This window comes from Photinus pyralis, unplaced genomic scaffold (genome assembly GCF_008802855.1).
Source record: "Photinus pyralis isolate 1611_PpyrPB1 unplaced genomic scaffold, Ppyr1.3 Ppyr1.4_LG8, whole genome shotgun sequence".
Lineage (NCBI taxonomy): Eukaryota > Metazoa > Arthropoda > Insecta > Coleoptera > Lampyridae > Photinus > Photinus pyralis.
In genome coordinates this window covers 29,022,911-29,045,186 of record NW_022170819.1, presented here as the reverse complement: position 1 = coordinate 29,045,186, position 22,276 = coordinate 29,022,911, and the positions used below count along the sequence as shown (strand labels likewise).

The 22,276-nt window shown below is 34.9% G+C and overlaps 1 protein-coding gene across 1 annotated transcript; it reads left to right on the top strand.

Annotated features, from left to right (window-relative positions):
* Nucleotides 1-9,295: 9,295 nt before the first annotated feature.
* Nucleotides 9,296-21,806, top strand: LOC116179517 (BMP-binding endothelial regulator protein-like). Its single transcript, XM_031499314.1, has 4 exons — nucleotides 9,296-9,482; nucleotides 18,573-18,675; nucleotides 20,122-20,318; nucleotides 21,774-21,806. The coding sequence occupies exons 1-4, from the start codon at nucleotides 9,480-9,482 to the stop codon at nucleotides 21,804-21,806; spliced, it is 336 nt and encodes a 111-aa protein (XP_031355174.1). The 5' UTR covers nucleotides 9,296-9,479.
* The last annotated feature ends 470 nt before the right edge of the window (nucleotides 21,807-22,276 follow it).

Genomic DNA, 22,276 nt, shown 5'->3' with positions numbered 1-22,276 from the left:
TTTTCCATTTCCGTTTCATGCAAAACACCTAATCTCAATAACTGTATTGTGAAGTCGTTTCAACTTTTGGCAATGTGATGGAAGAAATTGTTTATCAAACGGAGGGTTTGTTTCAACTGTTCGAATAAGCCGGTGTCGAAAAAGGAGTATGTTCCATTTAACTTCAGCGTCTTTTGACATTGTTTCCAACATAAATAAGCAACGTTTATTGGATTTGCTTGATAGTGGATAACATTTATAGTTACCAGAACTGAGAGCAGCCCAAAGCCATAAGAATTTTCGTTATTCCCTTTCTCCATTGCTTCCAAATTGATATTGGCACGATTGCGTAGGACCTAAAGGTAGCTATCTTGTTATATTACATCTATCAAAGATCGCCATATTCTTTATAGGATGTCTTTAAGTGATTAAGGGTGTCTTTTGGCATTTGAGTCCCATTTTATGTTAAATTCTGAACAATTTTATATTTTACCTAGACAAGTGCAGATACTTTTTTAGTGCACTTTCAAAAAATAAAAAGTACACTTTTGCGCTCTTGATGTCTGTCTGTCTCAAAGGAAAAAGGTTTTTTGCAGATCGTTGCCATGATAATTTAGGTCTTAGCGGGTTTATAATGACACCAATTGAAAGAAGATTTTTTTTCTTTATCTAATGATATACGAATTAGTTCATTGTCAGTTGTATTTCTCATTATTAACGATCCTCGAGATTGTTTGTAATTTTGTATTGTATCTGTCTCTCCATCTGTCTGTTCGTCTGTTTTGTGCACGATCATAACTGAATAACTTTTTATAGAAAATTTCGATCGCTTTGAAAATTGAAACAGCTGTTTTTAAGGATATAAGAAAGGTCGCTATTTTCAGCTACGTAGACTAACGGGGCAAAAAATTACAGCCCAAAAACTGCTCAAACCTCTTAAAAAAGGGCTTCTTTTATAATTCTTGTTACAAAGAACATGTGGATGCCCGATTTTATGGGTTAGTAAATGTCCCTTAAGCCCCAGCTAACTACACAAATGAATAAAAAAAAATTGCCCATGCGCAACCCAACTTTTGTGTTTGCGCAATCCCAATTTTCTAACGCCGAATTAAAAAAATTATTTTGGCAACTTGTTTTTTTTGTTAAGATTTTTAAGCGAATTTTTGTATCTAGGCACCTCGGATAAAAGTAAAACTAACTCCGTTTCAAACAATTTGTTTTACAAGCTATTCCGATCTGGTGGGACAGAATCAACCCCTTAAGGCGCGTTGTAAAAATTATGGATGTGTGAAGATCTCCAGGATCGTTCGGTATTCAGTTGTATCGGATTTTTTTATCCAAAATTCGTTATTCGTTATTCAATTCGAAATGAATATCAGTTTATGACAACTGTCAATAATTTTTTTGTAAAATTTATTCACTGAGGAAAAAGTATTTATAATAAACGACGGCGGAAATAGTTACTGTACGCGATATTTGTTTTCCATGCATTTTAATGAGCGTCCCACTCCGCCTGTGTGAATTCTTTAGAAAATTGTCATGGCTGAACATGATTTTGGTAATTGGAGTTATTGCCGAATTTTGGATAACATAATGAAATATAAAAACATTAGTTATTTTAAATTTCCTATCAAAAACAAACCCCGAATGACGGCAAGGAAAATAAATTGTGGAAATTCTGTTATTGACGTGACGGGCTAGACGATGAAGAATTAAAATATAAAAGCGTTTGTGAATATCACTTTAATTCATGTGATATTTACAAAAACGGCAATCGAAAGTTATTGAGAATCAATTCAGTTCCTTTGCCCTACTCAAAACAAGGTAACCATGTTATTTTTTGTCGTTAAAATGATTAAAACATTTTTTCAAGATTTAAATTACATAGAAGATGGCCCTTCTACCTCATACTGTAATCAAACCTTCAAAGAAACGAGAAGTATTCCACCCCATTCAAACATTTTTGCGAAAACCCCAATTCAATCACAAATTCGACTTTATGTACAGAAATTTTGAAAATGCCATCACCACAAAAATTACCTATGAGATAATATTACATACAAGTTGAAAACCTAAATACAAAAAACGTTCAAATTCATAGACTGAAAACTAAAACATCTAACTTCTCAACAGGTTAGTCAATTAAATTTTTTGCATAGTTATCAAATAACCGGGCTTTTCTTATCAAAAGATCGTATGGAAACTGGTACTTTTGTTCACGATTTTCTATGAACAGTAGCATTAAATGTTGACACAAAATAGCGAATGTCAATGATATTATTCAGTTATGAGTTATCGTGCACACGGTCAGACGAGCAGACAGACGGAGAGACAGACAGCAATACAAAATTATAAACAATCTCGAGGATCGTTAATAATGAGAAATACAACTGAAAATGAACTAATTCGTATATCATTAGATAATGAAAAAAAATCTTCTTTCGATTGGTGTCATTATAAACCCGCTAAGACCTAAATTATCATAGGGGAGCAACGATCTGCAAAAAACCTTTTTCCCATGTTAATTGCTTATGTTCGTTTTTGAAATATTTTTATTTTATGCCCGTGTATATAATAATTTTGAGGTACTTTTAGCAGAGTAGTGCAGCAGCTGCGCTCAGAAAATCGTACCTTCCAGCGTGTCTACCGAGACCTTAGCAACATCACGCGATCGGTAGACCAATTTTTTTTGGTTTCTTATGACATCAACTTCTTCCAACAAAAATTTCATCTTTTTAGAAATAAGTTCAGTTGCATAATTTTTTATGCATCTTGCGTGGGTGGCAGACTTGTGATAGCAACGCTTCCAGCTCGGTAGACTATTACCATACTTCATTTTTAGGTATACTTAATTAATGTAGAAACTTTCATTCTTGTAGAAATGAGGCATGTACATAGTATTTATTAACATGTTCAGAACATTGTTGCAAACTTAGGCAACACCGCCGACGCGGTAGACTACCGTTTTGTTTACTTGTACTATCAAAACAATAAAATGGCAGAATATCAGCTTTGAGGAAATGAATGCACAAAAAATGTCGCTGCCTCCTGGACTAATAGGTACTAAAATTAAATTTATTTATTTATTCACATTTAGTAAATGTTTTAACAATTGCAGTAACATACACTCCTGTAACCAAAGGTTTTTGTCCGTTTTCTTTAGGATAACATACTTAGGTACATACTAAATCTTAAAACTGGAACTGCCCTAAGGCATACATATCAGAATCTGGTAGATAGATCATTTATTGTCCTTCGTTTGCTCTGGGCCCTCAACAGGTTTTCGCCCAATTACCTATAACTGCTTTTTAGAGGTGCTCTTGCTCTACCACCGAGCTGCACAATCGGTCATTGGGCAGGTGTCGTTGTAACTTTCTGTTAACTATGGGCTGGTTTAAAAAATTCACTCCTAGTACTAGAATCAGCATGTACCCGAGCACTGTACTGCGTACTGTTCGTCGTGTTTCTTCTCTGACCGTTGGTATTTGGAGATTTCTTGGGATGACTGCCTTGATCACATACCAAGGCGCATTCACTATCATTCGCTTGAAACCGCTCGAGTATTTCAATGTTGGAAGTAGATACTGTACCCCAGTGTTGGATTCCCTAGGACCAAATTGGCTTAAGTATAACTGTCCAAGAAGCCAAAACATTTTGGTACGAGCCAGTTCGAACTGTTTACGCTTGGTAAAGATGTGTTTTCTCAAGGTAAATCTTCTATCAATATATAGCCGAAGATATTTGCCTTATTTTTGAGGCAGTTGTTGATTATTTAGTTGGACAAAAGGGCAGGTTTCCCTTCTTGTGGTAAACGTGACATGGACTTTGCTTCGTTAGTTTTTATTCTTCAGTCTTTTGCCGTAAGGGTTTGAATTTCAGTTAGATTGGTTTGCAATAGTTGGGTCAATTATCAGAAGCTAGGGCTACTGTGTCATCTGCAATGAATTGTCTCGTGTCACATCGTTCTAAATATACCGAACGGTTCAAAAGTATAATAGAGGGGGGGGGGGCACGGAAAACTATTAAATAGGTGGTAATTCCAGTACAAAATTTAATTTTGAAAAAGTAATTCCGATCAGCAGGGGTTTGAATCAAAGTAGACTCGGCCACCTCATAATAAATTTTAGATTTCTAGTGATTTAGACCAGCAGCTATGCTTGCGATATGAAAAGCTCCTATAAATAACTTATAAATTGCATACAATTCCTAAATTCATTCTCAGTAGTGGGGGTATACGTCCAGTGGAGTCATTTTATGTTGATGTTCAATTTAAAGGAAACCATATTTTCAACCGAAAACACTCATGTTAAAACAAGTTTTTTTTTACAAAAGTCATTTTTTTTAAATCTCATATTTAATAGTCGAAACATTAAGTATTTTTGCGTGTCGTTTATAAGTTATAACACTTCAAACTCAAATGATTTGCAATTACTTTGTAACATGCAACTAATGTAAATGTCAATTTTATCAGCTAATTAAAAAACCTTTCAATTCAAGCTTTTTCGGTATTTTCTGTTATAGATGTGCGGTCTCTTCTTAGGTTGAACCTCAATATGAAATGTCAAAATAAATATTTTCGAAAAAGTGAATTTTTGGAAGAATTGTTGTATTAGTAGATTTTACACCCGCAGTAGTGCGATTATATTTTTGGTCCCCACCATAATATGCAAACATTGAAAATCCAAAAAAATTCTTGTCTACAGACTGGTTGACCTTTGCTTGGCTGCAGAGTCTGGGAATACCTGGTAGCCTTTCAGTGCTATTAAATGAATGACAAATTCATTTTCTTGTGATAGTTTATTCACAACTAACCAATACCTTAAACTAACTGCAAAAATACGAATCTACGATAGAGTAGTTGCGAAAAGCGCTGATGCGCAAATCTCCGCTATCTTATCAAATTTAATTATTATACGACGGCATAAACCGCCATAAATTACAATTTTATGTCTTTCGATAAGGTATAAGGATGACAGTGAGTACGCGATTTGTGGCGATTTTTTCGACTAATTGACGTCGATGTTTACCGAGAAACTACAACACAAGACCTTAACACGATATCTTGCCTCGGGGGCGGTTCAAATGTCTTCGTATAATCCGTGTTTTGTAAATAATTGACGCTAGACGTCCTCAATATATGTCGACACGCCATTTAAAAATAATTTACGATACGCGTTTATTTCACTTTCATACACAATATTGGGAAAAGAATCTAAATTGCTTAACAAAAAGAGCGAAAGAGCGTAGTGGGGTGAGATGTGGAAATTAAAAAAAATTACTCCACTAATATCAAGTGGAGCTCCCATCTGTAACAATTTGTGGACGTACCTACTAACAAAGATTTAAGGCAATCTGCGATTTTCAATCCCTGTCGTACGTTTATATCCTTAAGGGCGGTCTAGAGTTATACAGTTTATTTTGATTACTGACTGAATTGCTAAAAGAAATCTTTACCCCAATTAAAACTGTAATGGAATGTCGACTTGACCTGCCAATCAATCTTACATTGTATTTTGCCCATTATTTTGATAATAAAATTAAAGATACATGGAATATCGGATGATCCAAAATGACAGCAGACAGTTTGAATTTGGCGCTTAAAATTTTAGTATTTTTTTACTTTTTAGATGGAAAAGATCCCCTATGAATTATTTGCAGACGCGTTTTTAAGAACTAAGAACTAACGATTGATGCTTCCATTATTTGATAATCGATTACACTGGATTATATTGATAATCGATGATAATCAAATTGTCAATGGCATCGATTTTTCAAATTTATGTCGGCTACCCATAATATCCACTTATCCCAAGAGTTTTCTATCACCTCGGATTGCTTGTAGGTTTAAAACATAAAATCCCGTTCCCGTTGGAAATTCGGAAAGTATTTTATTAACTCCGAAACTTCCGCGGGCATACATCCAACCATTCCGTAAAGGTTTAGTCGCAGTCGGATGAACGGTTTAGACAGCCATACGAGACCGACAGATAGACAGACAAACATTCATTTTTATTTATTTAGATTAGATAATAGCAGACCCGAACGTTAAGTCGCATATCCCGGTGAACCTCCTAATAGGCGTACATGGACATTGTCCAACACTTCCATATAATGCCATTACAGTGTGCACATTTTAAATGGTTTGAGGTGTTGCTATAATTGAGGGTGCCGTTTTAGAACATGGTGATGTGAAAATCACACTATGCACATTTTAAATTTTATGTAGAAAGTATTGTAGTAAGTTACCACACCTACGCCTACTTGTATAGGAGTTCGTTGTATAATCACACTGTTCACATTTTAAATTCTTTGAAGACTTGTGAGAGGTGTCGTTTCGGAATATGTTGAAGATTTGTTGCACACCTTAAATAATTCGAAGTATTGTGAGTTAACAGATGTCCACTTAAATTTATTTATTTATTTATTTATTATCCCCCTCTTGTTCTCGGCTCTCAACAGGGTTTTTAAAAGTTTTTTAAGCGTCAAGGGTTTATTGGTCATCATTACACATTACGTGATTTACAGTTAATTGAAATCGCGAATAACCTTCGAATATACCTATTACTTGTTAGTTTAAAAGTTCTTATTTTGACTACTAATTCTTTAACTAATTTTATGACTAAAAGCTCATATAATTAGCAGCCTTGGCTGAAACCTCGCCCACTCACAAATAAAGGTAAAATAATATAAAAATAAAAAATAAAAATCGGCCCGGAAACGCTTCGTTACTGATCTACAGGGTGTTAGACTTTCAAGATGTTTACATTTTTTCTTTACCTCCTGCAATTGTTGAAATATTTCGTTCAAATGTGAAATATAAGTTATGTTAAAGGGCTTACATCATTAGCCATATCAATGGCAGTGAGAATCTACAGAGTGTTTTTGTTTTTGTCACAGGTCATGTTCCATGTTCTACTTCTGAACTTTTTTCGGCGCCACTGGTGGATTGTGAAACAAGAATATCATTTACTGATTTTGTTTACAAGTTGTTGGTCTTACACACAGCTAAAATTGAAAATTGTATCTTGTATTTGCATATGTTCATAAATTAAAGGTTTAAATTGTAAAGTGAACGGTAGAACTATAACACCCTGTAGATCGGTAACGAAGAATTTGCGGGCATATGTTTTCATGAACGTTTAGTCATAAAATAAGCCAAAGAATTAGTCCCATCCGGATTTAGGAACACCCTGCATAAAGGTAAGCGAGTTTTGATGGGGTGGTGCATGGGGGCGAGTAGCTACTGACTTTAATTTGTATTTGATTCATTACAACTCTCATTCGCGCATGCTTTCTCATAATTTAGGTGTGACTTGGCACTGTACTTATTCTCTGTATAAATAACTACGGTAATAATAAGTCATAGCTTGCGTAATAAAGTCTACACGTGAACGTGAACTAAACTCTTAGTAAATTAAAGGTTAAATTCAAATTCCCCAATCAACCAAACCACTAATCGATTAGTAACTAACTGACTGTATCAATAACAAGCAAAATGAAATACGATCAATAACTAATTAATGTCTGAATCGCCAATGCAGATTAGATGCAGGAATTACGGTAGTTACGTTAGCAATTACAATGCAAAATGTATCCCTTTAGAGGTATTTAGCGGTACGCTTATGACTCGCAGAAGTAACGTAAAGTATTCTCGGGTGAATCCAGTTATTCGGATGGTTATCTAATTGCCCAAGTGTCCAGATGGTCGGTACAATGGATACAATGGCTTATCTCCCAGATAAGACCGACACATGTATTGTGCCCAATTAATTTGATATCTTCACACGGAATCACCGTGGTAATTTTAACACCCTCGAGCTGGGCTGGTATTGTTCAACAGGAAACGCCCAGAGGAAGGAAAAGGCCCTCTAAAAATACTACATATATCCACCGTATTAAAATCCCAAATGCAAATACCTCTAAGTTAATGAGATGTCGGAGAAACCAATTAATACGAATAGCGATCTTAACAATTATTAAATTACGTAGACTCAACCGTTAGACATTAATCTCCTACATGGGATTTGGGGGGGGGGGGGGGTTGTGGTATTTTTGGATCCAGTGAATTTTATGTCTTAGGTTTGATTGGGCAGTGTAAGAAAATTATGTGCAGTAATAATCAAAGGAAATTTTGTTACACATCACTATATTGAAAGTAATCTCGTTGCTGCATTTCTAGTTAGGATCAAGGATTATTTTTGTACAGCAATTTCTAAAAAAAGGTTCATGCCACATACAGCTTCACTGTAGGTGAATACAAGTTTTAATAGGAGTTGTGTGGAATCGTTTCCTGTCAAATTAGATAACAGAGCGGCAGATGGTAATCCTCAACATGGTTCACCAGTGGAGCTGTAAACGCAGTGCAAACATTTATTCCTTCTCAACCATTGAGGAAAATCATTATTGGAAGTTGCATGGATATAACTACCCCTTTTCTGTTATGGCCCAGAGTGTTATCACACTTTTAATTTTTTTTAATTTTTTTTAAATTTACTTCGTGCAAGATGCGAATCGGGTGCAGTTATTTTTGCCGGTTACAAAAATCCTGAATGAATTATGGACAAGTTTCTTTACATAACAATTTTCTGCTTATTAAAAAATACCGCAGCTCCGCCAATTTAACAACTAACTGCATAATGAGTGATTTAACAATCGTAATCTTAATTGAAACTGTTAATGTCACAAGACTGATTGACATACCCGCACAAACAAATTGCCAGAACAATTACCATAGTGTGCCGATTATGCGATTTTCCTATAAACGGTACAAGAATAAGGCAATCTATATTCACATCGCGTTCGTGATTGTTTTCAATTAGCCACAAATTACAATATAACTTCGATAATTTCAGGGATTGTTATTAATTTAATGTCAATAACAGTGTTGTTAAACAAAGGGAGACACTACTTCCGTATGACCTTTTAAAAATATCCCTGATAAGCTATCAAATGCGATTTTTTTGTGAACAGAAACGACCTTCTTCTGTTGTGGTAAGAGATACATATAAATATTGAGATGTAATTAATAACGACTGACAATTAGGAGCGATATGCATGCGATCATTTATTATAAATATCAAATTTGCAAATTTACAACCCAATAATATTGTAATTGATACTAACGAGTGTTTATAAACAAATGTAATTAGTACGAACAATTAATCTTGTTATCTTATTATTTATTTTGTATATATGTTGGAAGATAGCGAAGGTTACGTAATAGTAATAATATTGTTTTACATCTAGTCTTAATTAGAATGGGAAACAACCTTGTTCTTTTAATTCGCAATGATGGAAAACAATTGGACGATATGACGCGCGAATACGATACGATAATTGTAGGCTTAAGCAGTGCAATTACATGAGTATATCGTTGTGAAATAAAATTTAATTAACGCCTTCCTATTGTTTCAGCTGGTAGACGAGCACCTTGCAGTAATGAAGGAGAACCTGTTCGAGTTGATCATATAGACAAGCTTAGATGCTTCTCCTGCATCTGTATGGTAAGCTCATTTTTCACCGATCGAACTTAATACACCAAATGCGGAAGCGATTCGCAATTGCGAATTCTAATTACCTCCTCATTAAACACGCATCAGAGTAATCGAGTCGGAAGTCATGACTTACACTTTCATTAAAATCATTTTGTTTTTACTTATTTGCAGAGGTAAAACTGCTACAAATTCAACCAAAAAAAGGTCATGCACTCAACTTTCCTAATCAGCCTGTGGTTTGCATAAAAATTCGCGTAGATTTCTAATTGCTATTAAAATAATATTTAAATTTATTCATTGGTCACTTTTGGTTTTGTATACGGTTTTTTTCCTGGCACTTTGGGACTTGCAGATTAACCGATTTGAAGAAGGAAGCTACCGATATTGCAATTGATTTCATACTGCACTATATGTTTCCCGTTTTAATTACTGAAAGTGTGTTTTCCGTGATTATGAATTATTCTAAAATATTGAATTTCTATTGAGGAGACACCTTGGCTGGCCTTGGGTATGTTTTATATTAGGCGCCTAACTAATAATAATAATTTATTGACGACCTTTCAATTATTATTATTAATTACACGATGATTTAATTTCAATATTTTAATTCCTTGTTTTTGTCAACTACAAATCGCAACCAGGTAGATACTAGCCTGGCGTCGCTACTTAGACCCAAACTTGTAAAGAAATATACAACTAAATGCTAAAAATGAGTGTCCAAAATAAAGCCTCTATACCAGATAAACATTTTCGGAACTTTTCCGTTGCTTTTTCTGATTCTTTAGATGGTTGTGGTTCTTTAAATTCTTCAGGTTCTTGTTCTTTTTGAACGTTAAGAATCCTTTCAGTTTTATTTTTTTCATTTTTGTAGTTTTCTTCAAGTTCTTCACATTCTTTGACGTTTTCCGGATTCTTATGATTTGGAGGGTTCTTTCTTCTTCTTCTTCAAATTCGTCGAGGCATAACATTCTTCAGATTATTCTGTGCTTCTCGAACTTTGTACATTTTTTAGATTCTTCAGGTCCATAAGATTGTCTTAATTTTAGGATTTTTCTAACTTTTGATTTTTTAGTGTTGACTGGTTCTTCAAATTTCTACGTTTTTTAGTTTTTCGGGTTCATCTGATTCTCAAGTTTGTTTAGATTGATCAACCTTCACATCTTTCATAATTTCCCCCAATACATTCTCCTCAAAAAAAGTGCGCTGGTTTGAACTTTTATAAGCTACTTTTAACTTAGAAGAAATTTACATACTCGATTAAAGTTCACTAAATTTGCTTTCAAACTTGTCAATTTTATACAATAAGTACTTCTAAAAGTGGCTTGGAAATTTGAATTTATACAATCAATCTTCATTAGACGCCATAAATAAGACTAAAATTTCCCTTCCTTTCTTTAAAATCCACCTCATCCACTTCTCACTTCCTCCCCCCTCATCGAGCACCTTACTCCTACTTCTTCCTGTTATTTACACCTCCGTACAGTTCCATAACATGTATTTTATGTCCTCTTCTTCCTCTCCGCACATTCTACATTTGCTTTATTCTTCTTGTCTCCATTTCTCTTTTCCTCTCTCCTCACTTCCGCATCTGAAGATATTGTTTTAATATGTTTTCTTCCTTCCCACAAATATTTTGGCAACCACTCCCTTATTAACTCTTTATAACTACTACTTCTTCGTGCGCTCTCTATCGTCATCCTCTCTTGTTGTATTTGTGCATCCTGATCCCTTTTCGCCACCTCATTTTCCATCTTTTCTGCTAGTTCTCTTTTTGACCTCAGACCGTCCGTATCCATTTTTTCGTAATATTTTCCTCTTAGTTCTTACCACATTTCATTTGCGTTCATTCTCGTCGTTAAGCAGTCCGCTTACTCCATCGTCCCCTTCCCCGAATCCTACCGCCCTATACGCCCCGATGCTCCATTTTAGTTTCTTTTCCATGTCTCTTAGGTAGAGATTAAATGTGGTTGGGCTAAGGGAGCATCCCTGTCTTAGTTCTTCATATGTCCAAAATACTTCAGACTCCCTCCCTTCTATTAGGACCTTGAACCTTGTCTCTCCATATAGTTACTTGACTCTGTCCCTTACCTTTTTATCAATTAACTTTTTCCCTTTCCACTCTGTTAATTGTTGCATTTAAGTCCATGAAAATATTTTCTCCCTTTTTTTCCAATTTTTCAGCCACCAATCTATAATCTATATATGCAGTCGAACGTTCCCTTCGCGTTTCCTCCAACATCCTCTGCTCTTCCATTTTTATTTCTAGTCTTTCGTTCAGTATATATTTATTTATTATCCCTCCCTTGTTCCACTTGAGCCCAATTATAGGGTGACCCGCATAATGCATATAATTGCATACGTTCTACACGCCGTAGATCGGTACTTTCGTCCAACTTTTCGGGTAAACATCCTCCTTTCCATACCTTGGTTACTAGATTTTTCCTTGACCCTATCTGTGGCGGAAATCCAAGCCTGATTAGTTATCTGGTCTCCGCTTTTCCTTTCTTCAGCCTTTTTAATTGCTGCTCGAACGCCTCTCTTGTTATCTCACCTCCTTCACTTTTGTCTCTTCCTACCTCTTCCATACCCTTCTCTTTCCTTGTAGAAACTTAACAAAGTGTTGAGTCCATTCCTCTAATTGTATTTCACTCACTTGTTCTGTGTTTCTTTTTTCCTCGGTTGGTCACCTTCCAAAAATCCTTTTCTGTTTTTACTTCCCTCATTTGCTCTTGCTTCTTTATTTTCCCTCTTCTTTTTTCTCCCTCATTTCTCTATACCTATTTGTGTCTTCTGTACACCCACTACTTCTCATTTGTTTTCTCTCCTCTCCCATTCAGTTATTTGTTTCCACGACATTGTTTTTTTAGCGTGCTTTTTAATAAAAATTAAAAAAGTCTGCGTTTTGACCGTCCGTCTTTCTGTTCGTCCGGACGCCCTTCTGCGGTTTTGAATTACTTTCGGGGGAATTGTCCTAGTTGGAATTTTTGGTAGTAGGTAGCTTGAAGGTGGGCCAGACGGTCAATGTTTTTCTGGAATATTATTTTTGAAAGAAAAACGTGCATAACTTTGAAATGCGACAGTTGACCAAGGGGCGAGGGGGGGGGACACATGTTCTACCCTTTATGGTATTCTAGTGAAAGGTCCCTTCGAAATGAATTGGTTTCTACAAGCTTTCCTGCGCGATTCCTTTTCTACGTCAACGACTGACGGGCGGGGTGAGGGGGAGGGGTCTAGAAATTAATTTTATCGTTCATGATATTTTATTCTAATGAAAGGTTTCCACAGAAGGGAACTGTTCTCTACCAACTACGGGCCCTTCTTTTTTACCCCTTATCAAAATAGGGGGCGTGAGACTTGTTTTATCCTTCCTGATACTTTAAGGAAAGGTCTCAATGAAAGGAATTAATTTTTACCAACCATAGTCCTTCTCCTGTGATCGGTTATAATTCTTTATATTTCAAGAGCGAATTGTCAGAGGAAGGATCTCATAAGAGAGATTAGGACATCTATTCGGAGGAGAGTACTCACAAAGGCGAAATGAATAGTCTGGATGAGACATTTCTATTGGTCAAAGGGCGGAAATATGGTCTAAACGAGACACATATGAAGATGTGAAAACCTAATTGTGAAAATGTTTGAGGAATAAGCGCCTACAAAGAGAAAAACAATATTTAGAAGAATTATTTCTCTAAAGAGTTGATTCTTTTTGCATTATATAGCTGCTCCAGTAATTGACTTCCGGTGTCTCTAATTATCCGAACTAAGATTACTTATTCCCGGTTTCATCAACGATATTAACTTCCAAAGTATTTAGGAGGATACTAAGAGTGCACACATTTTGCTGTACTTTGTCTCCCTCTTCCTTCGGCGATCTATGGTTATTAATGGATGAGCAGATAATTTGAGAATTATTGCGGTTACATGACTCACATAGATTTCTTCTTGCATTTCCTGGAGGGGTGATCAATTGACAAGCATCTGAAGGAGGCGTTTTTCACACACTATTTTTTGCTTATCTTCATATGTCATTTCTTTCGATTTTCAACATTTGGCAGAATCGCGATTTTCATCACAAAAAACCCTTCGCACCAGTGAAATCCGCATTTGCGAATAATGGGGTTCTTTTTTTGCAATTCAATGCAAGAGATTTAACGAAGCCCACTGATGTCAAGATCGTTTTCGGGTAACAACGCTGAAAACGAGACTGAAAAGTGGATGTAGGTTTGAACCAAATTCCTCACTCGTAAAACAATCGGTGAGTTAATAAATTTCGCATCCTCTAACTGTTGGAATTTATCGAGTAGGTATTTAGAAAATATTTATTCCAGGTGGGCTTTACCTTGTGCTCTTTTAATTCGGTTACATAGCTGACTTAGTTATTTCAAGATTTTTATCGCGAGGTCAATATTCTTAGATTAATGCCTTGGCACTTTGCGTCAACGGGACATCATTCACAGAATGTAATGGTAGAAATTCTGACCCGAGTTACGAATAAATGTAAATTAATGTAGGGGTTGTAACTTATAGGGTTCGCATTCGCATTGATCGCACGAAGGCAAAATGCGAACTAGGAAATGGCAAAATGACACCTGCATTTATACGAAATGTATTTGTTTAGAAAGAGAAACTTTAACAATCTAATCCAATAGATCCTACTGACCCATTAATTCTTGAGGGTTCGCTAAAAGCGATGTTTATAAAAGAACGCAGATGGTTAGTAAATTAGCAACGTCTGGTAAATATTTACTTTTTGTCAATTTCACAACCCAAAGACATTGTGTTTATTTGCCTATACTTAATAATAGTATGAAATACGCGATGATTGGGTAAATCAGTTAGATTTAAGATCTGGGATCCGCAATTGACATTTACAGTGTATTGCCAAGTAAAAACTCCCAAATTATTACCTTTTCCATAATTTATGTTTATTTATCTAGATCTTCGGCGGTTTAGTCTACACCATTTGATTATATCAGAATGTTTGTGTGATTATTGACGATTTTATTGCAAATTAAATTTTAATGGGCAGCTTAGAGTTCTAAAAATAAATCGCTTAGTGCACTACGGCTCCGAAATTTTCCACTTCGCACATAATGGAAATGGCACTCTTCGTGCTCGAATTTAATTACCAGCTTGTGTGTACGGTTTAATGTTTGATTTGGTAGTCTTTATGATAGCGTATGTAAATTAAATTTATTATATCATAAATTGATACAAAATTCTACAAATTTTTATGCTAATACTCTACGTTCGTTATGTTCAAAAGGAATGAATATTTATAATAAAAATATTCATTAATATTAATATTTGCTATCATCGTTTGTGTACGATGCTTCATTTATACAAAAATGATGGTGTATTTATTCCGTAATTTTCAATTAAGCAACACCTTTTTATAACTTCGAATTAATTAACAAGAATTATGAACAAATTAGTAACACAGTTTAGAAATAATAATGGATTATTTTCATAATATGGCCCCACCGAACGTTCACCTAATAACAATACGAGTTCAATGTACCAAACAGGTAGATTTTCACCATTTAACATTTTTCCGTATCACCTAAGATTTATCCCATTCGTTTCGTCTTTGTTGAGATAAGCGAGGGTTGAGGATATTGCAACTACAAAACTTGGCGAAAGTAAATTTCAAATCCCGATAAAAGGCCTCGCTTAAAGATCGAAATAGCACATGTAAACATAGGACCTAAATACGATTTGGTTAAAAGAAAGTTATACAAACGTCTTTCAAGATCGAGATTTGAAAGGGGTTCGTTTAGTGTTTAGTGACCTAGTTCACAACACCCATGTGGGGGAAACCTGACAATAGGAAAAACTGAAATTTTCATGCAATTACGTTTTGGGCAACAATCTGCATCCTCCGGATTAAAACACACACTTTAATCCCTTGGTATATAATATATTATTATTTTATACTGTTTACCTTGCGGGAGTTTGGCCTGCTACCCTCTTAAAATCTGAAATTCACATTCTAATGCTCTGGTTTGTTTGAACTTGAATAAATACGTGTGAATTTAGTTGATCGAATATATTAATAAAAACAAAGGCGATTCAATTCCATTCTATTCCACGTTCCTGGATATAAAATATTGGTTTTATCCACAAAAAGAAATACAAAAAAGCCAATGCCAAATTTTATCTTTACCTAAATATTTTATTTTTACTGGTAGGGCATTTTGTTTAAAGATATATGCCCACCTTTGAATACGAAACAAAATTCCCATCCAACCAAAGGAATGGTATCACTGAAATTAACTGCAAATTTTCTAAAATTACTAAAATTCTTTGTTGGGATTCTTATCAATAAGTATAATACACAATATAATCATGCAAATGGTTCTCATAGGTTGATTCCTTTGGGAATATTAGAATTACTTCAACAAAAATTTAGTTTAATTTTACATCATTGACCTACACGATATCAGTTGGAAATGAAGTCAAGCCCAAGTATTAAGTTTTGAAAGACTTGATATTCAAGTCAACGCAAATGAAACGGAAAAGCGTCAGGCTACTTGACTTGATGAATCAGTACATGTCAAATATATAAAACAAATACATCATGCAATTTACTTTATAAAAGGTAATTGTAGAGTATTTAAACAAAATGAATCAAAAAACACACATATTTGATACAAAGAAAATGCAGAGAAAACGCTATAATTTTTGCTAGAAGAGGACGATTTTAAATTTTCTGGGCGATTTGGATTCTACAAGTTAAAATCTAAAAGAATGGCGGATATACATTAAGATCGCTTCGGATGTGAAAACTAAAGGTGGAAAATTGTATTATAACGAAAAAATACACAAAAAGCGCTATAATTTTTACTAGAAGGGTACGATTTTCAATTTTCTGAGCGATTTGGATTCTACAAGTCAAAATCTGAAAGAATTGCGGATATAGATACGTTAAGATCGCTTCGGACGTGAAAAGCTAGAGGTGGAAAATGGTATTATAACGAAAAAATTCACAAAAAGCGCTATAATTTTTAATAGGAGGGTACGATTTTCAATTTTCTGAGCGATTTGGATTCTACAAGTCAAAATCTGAAAGAATTGCGGATATAGATACGTTAAGATCGCTTCGGACGTGAAAAGCTAAAGGTGGAAAATTGTATTATAACGAAAAAAGTACACAAAAAGCGGTATAATTTTTACTAGAAGGGTACGATTTTCAATTTTCTGAGCGATTTGGATTCTACAAGTCAAAATCTAAAGGAATTGCGGATATACCTTAAGATCGCTTCGGACGTGAAAAGCTAAAGGTGAAAAATTGTATTATAACAAAAAAATACACAGAAAGCGCTATAATTTTTACTAGAAGGGTACGATTTTCAATTTTCTGGAAGATTTGGATTCTACAAGTCAAAATCTAAAAGAACTGCGGATATACGTTAAGATCGCTACGGCGCCTGAAAAGTTATAGGTCAAAAGCTGTAAATTGTGCTTATTGAAATTGATATGATTATTGTCGAATTAACTAGATCCTCGTTGTAATTGTATAATTCCGGCGCGCCCGTTTCATCGGTGCACCCCAAGACAAGAGAACGATCGGATTTGAGAAAATTGAGAAAAACGGTTGCTCCACCACGTTACTGTACCAAACATGTGATCATTTTCCAGAATTATGACTCCACTTTTTCTTTTAAAGAAATGCATATCATGCGCCAAGTTTTTCTTAAAAGTCGAACTCACTAATCTGGATTCCGTTCTAAGAATGAAAACTTCGCGTTGTTGTAGTTAAAACCGCAATAAAAAACGGAAACGGTAATCGTACGGAAACTAACAAGCTAGTATTTTCTTATCTAACCGGATTCATCCAAGATGATTGTTATTGTATAATTTAATTAGTCGCGCATACACATATACCCATCATTTTGTTGTTGTAAAATTACTACAATTTACCGCATTAATTATAAAGTTACGGAGTTGGAAAGGTGTAAGAAATTTTGTAATACTTAATAACGTATTATAACAATTATTTCTTAGATGTTAATCGCTAAAGATATTCAATAAAATATAATCGTCCATCCAAGCCGTAAAACCAGTTGCAGCTTTGTAAATAAAATTAATAACTCTTATAAAACAAGACGGCTTGAATTACAACGATGATCCCGAAGAATGCGAAGAATTGTACGTTCTTCTTTTTCTCTTGTATACATTTTTTTGATGTTCGAATATTTCTTGCTGAGGTCATTGTTATTGACTACAGTATCTTTGTAGCTAATTTTAACAGAACTTTAGTTGGCCCATTTTTAGGCCAACCATTGCACACAGGAGATATTCTTCGGGTTACATTTTCAGCTATACTTTTTGCAGATTTATTTAGAACAACTAATGGTCAACTAATTGAAATGAACGGTGGTTTTATTCGTTTGTGACTTTTTATAAGGAACGCCCTGTATATTATTATATCATATGCCAGCTTATTAAATTCTCTACAAAACCATAGCAAAAATACTTCAAATAACCAGGATCTTTCAATTTCCTACCTTCATTTCGATCTAGTTATTCATGAAAATGCATTTCCGTAAAAAAAAGTAAGGGGTAAGTAATTACCCCAAATGCAATACCTCCCTTACTAACGTGCGGACGGTAAAAAAAACCGAGAAGGACCTAGGATCCGAAAATCGCAGCATAAACCTGAAATTGCTTTCAATCTGCGGAAAATGGTAACATGCAGTCGTGCTAATAAATTTCTCGCCCTACAATTTTCCTTTGGAAAGGGGAGGCTGCTACCTCTATTTTACTTGACCACGCTGGACAGCTCTAAAATATAACGTGCGCCGATCGATCGCTGCCGGTAGCGTCTTTTTGTACGTTTTGCACAAATTAGTATGCAATTTTCATAATTCATTAAGGTGATTTTAATGTTAATCAACTAGAAACAGGTATTTACTATAATGGGTTCCACCTACCACCTCAACACTATATTTTCGCATCCATCGCGTTGAAATTATTGCACAGTGCATCCATTTCTTCTTGCTTCTACCTTAAAATCTATTAATTGTGCTGCATTTTACATTAACCAATAAAACCAAACTGATTTCATATAATTAACCGGCGAAGTTTTTCTTTCAGAACGGACTTGTGGAGTGCAGAAACGAAAACTACTGTCCGCCGATTGAAGGATGCCACATGCTGGTCGAAAAGACCGAAGATGGATGCTGTCAAAAATGCAAGGGTAAGAAATTTTACGTTTCCTTAACGTCGAAGAGATTTGTTCGCGGAAGTATCACGCAATAATTTAAATTAATGCAAAAGCGAAAAGCCACAAATCACTTACCGGTTTGTGCTCCACTCCATTTAAGTATTGGCCGAGACTTTACACTGATTAGGTCCCAAACCCAAATGTTTATGTTAATTATTAAACTATGCATGTTTCTAGATTACCTTCGCGATGACGTAGCAGTGAATGGTGAAATCACCATGTTGCAGCTTTATTATTTAAGGATTACCTAAGAAATAATCTGGGAATTATTATTATTATCATTAAATCATGTCCACCTCACAGGAATACGAATTTCCGTGCCTGTTTATTTTCGGTCTTCGATTGTAACTTATTACAACTATGTCTCTATTCCAACAAGATTGTCAAATTTTTAAATGATGATATACCTACCTACTTATTTGGATTTTGATCGTGAAATGCCGCTGAAAAATTTAGGGTAGGTTTCTGAGATATCCGTTTCAGAGTGGCAGAAATTGCTAATTGTTTCGAGCGCGGAAACAAAAAAAAATGCCATTACTAAGTCGTTTCCAGAAACTTCCTTCTGTTAACGTACTTTTTTGGTCATACCTAGACCCACCTTCGGCACTAATAAAGTGGAAATATTTCTATACAATGTAAGGACTAAGTGCTGCACTTACAGCTTATTACCTACTTCAACGTGATCTGCCTTTGGGAAAGCAGTATCAAATTCAAGTTTTTTACATACTATACCTGCACACATTATTTTACATAGTCATGTTCAAGTTACTCCTTTGATTATATATACTCAAACGTTTCTCGTTCGCCTTTTATCTCGGGCTGCCTATAAAAGAGTTGTATTATATTTCCTCGTATCTTGCATTTTGTATAAGTTGAAATTGCGACAAACGTCACACAGGAGAAATGTTCGTATCGACCTCGTCCGAAACGATCGGAAATTATCCTTCATACTGTACTTTAACGTATGCAATAATTTATGATGAACTCGGCCTTACGTTATTTCCTTCTCAAAATTATATACCGACCGATAATAAAATCTCTTCTCAGGATATTCTCTTTAAATTGTAAATTTATGTAATCGAAGCAATTTTCAGCTCCGCACGAAGCGGAATTAACTCGAGAACCGTAATATTGCATGAAAATAAGACAAAAAAAAATGCTTTTAACGGACCAGCACTAATAAAGCCTTTAGTCCTTGTAAATAAGAAAGAAAAGAAAATGATAATTTCTAGAGCAATCAAGTGAGTCGAAGGTAAATATCCGTTCCCTTTTCACTTTCTTTTAGTTTCGTCTATTTGTGTTCGTATCTCCTCATCGATTTTTTTCGTAATTTGCGAAATGCAAACAGCGATAATTGGGTCGCTACAGTAGACATTCGTAATTTACGCTTTGTGAACGGCGTCTTTTTTTCTTTTTCAGGGTGCATATACAACGGGGTTCATCACGAGAGTCACACGGAGTGGACGGAGACGGAGGATCCATGTAAAGTAATGCGATGCGAAGCGGGTGTTGTAACGGTATCGAACGTGCAATGTCACACCCCTTGTGCAAATCCACAACCACCCGAGCAAGGAAAATGTTGTCCTACGTGTTCAGGTATGTTTATCCTCACTTTAGTTAGTTATATTAATAATTTTGAAACTTTGAGAAGCGATTTCAACCATTACAACAAATATATTCGAACAAGCTTTGTAAGCTCTTCCTTCTTTCAGGAATTTTCTTTTAATTTTTTTTTGTGCGTCGGAAAACATTTTTGTCATTGTCAATCAATTAATTGTGTGTTTATTCGAATCCATTGTGCGACCCGGATAGAATGTTCATGTCAGATTTTTTCCATTCGTGCCCCAGATTTAGGTATATCATGTGTTAATACAAAATGGAGTAATAAATTCTCTGGAATTTTTGGAAGTTGATCGAGGCCACCCCGTTTCTCAATATTGAGCTACTAGTTCAAAAGTTACAGCCTTTTGAATTTTCTTTCGAAATTGGTTTCTAGTCTATAACCTTTGATTGAGAAGTCTAATCGAAAAAGTACGAATTGTTTTGGATTCTACGCAGCAAAATTAATAAGAAAAAGTGTTTTCCCAAAACATTTTGGTGCAGTCGATTTTTGGTAAAAAAGGAAGGTAATACACTGCCTTTTTTTGAGCCACGAAAGAAAAATTGTCTCAGATCGACCCGGACAAAAATTTTCTTATAGAATGTGGCCTGTAGAATCCATAATTTCAAACAGTTCAAGATTGGGCTACTAGTTCAAAAGTTACAGCCCTTTGAATTTTCTTTCGAAATTGGTTTCTAGTCTATAACTTTTGATTGAGAAGTCTGATCGAAAAAGTATGAATTGTTTTGGATTCTACGCACCAAAATTAATAAGAAAAAGTGTTTTCCCGAGAAATTTTGATGCTGTCTATTTTTGGTAAAAAAGGAAGGTTGTACACTGCCTTTTTTTGAGGCCCGAAAAAAAAATTGTCTCAGATCGACCCAGAAAAAAAATTTCTTATAGAATGCGGCCTGTAGAATCCACCCCGTTTCTCAATATTGGGATTTTTACAATCTGCATACAATAATCTAAATTTTGAATGTTTGCTTAACTTGTAATTGTTCTTACATGGTTGAACTCGTAATTGGTAAAAAGCTCCTTACTAAACGTCTGCCGAAGCTTATCAACATAAAAATTGAGAAGCGGTTACATAAGTTTCACGGCGGCCAACGTGAAATATAAGGTAAAAATTATTTAATTAAAATTTTAATTACATTACGTAAATGGGAAAGTATTCAAAATATACACTGTCACATAACGAAATATCCGAGTTATAAGAAATTTAAAATATTACAAAAGGAACGTCCAAACTTTATGGATAATAATAAATTATCGTTAACTGCGAGTGCTTCAAAGTTTCTTAAACCCTTACGAGAAAGGAGCATTGCAAAGTAGCCCATAACTTCTAATCCGTAAAGCAAACATTTGCTGTATAAAATTACTTAAGTTAAAATCCTCTATACGCCATCCTTCATTGTCATTTTAAAGTGACATGTTGGAACTACTGTTAAAAATATTCCTCGGCTTTCAGCTTCTGCTCGACATTATTATTCAAAGCGAGTAAGGACAATTTTCCTCTTTTTTTTCCTTTCGATACCAAATTTAAATTTTTAATAAAGCCAATTAGCTTCCAGCGGGAATCGCGAATAACTGAAAGGATATCTTCTATTCTGAAAGGTAGTAATTTTCGTTTCGTTCTCTTAATTAAGTTATAAAATTCTGAAGATTTTGTTTCGATACACTCTACAATAAACATCATTACTGCTCGCTAATGAATAGTTAGTTAGAGATGTATGGCCGTGATTAAGTGGTTTGTGTGTGTGGCCGCAGTTTCTTCAATTCTCACCGCATGACCCTCTCCGTAAAAAGAAACCACTCCTAATATTAATTATACCATTCGAATAACAAGTTGAATTCCGTCCTGGAAATTTGATCTAATAAATTCTTGAATTATAGTCCAGTTGTGTTAACGAAAAGCGTTATGTTAAACAATAAATAGAAACCGGTAATTAATTATGCCATATATCATCGGTC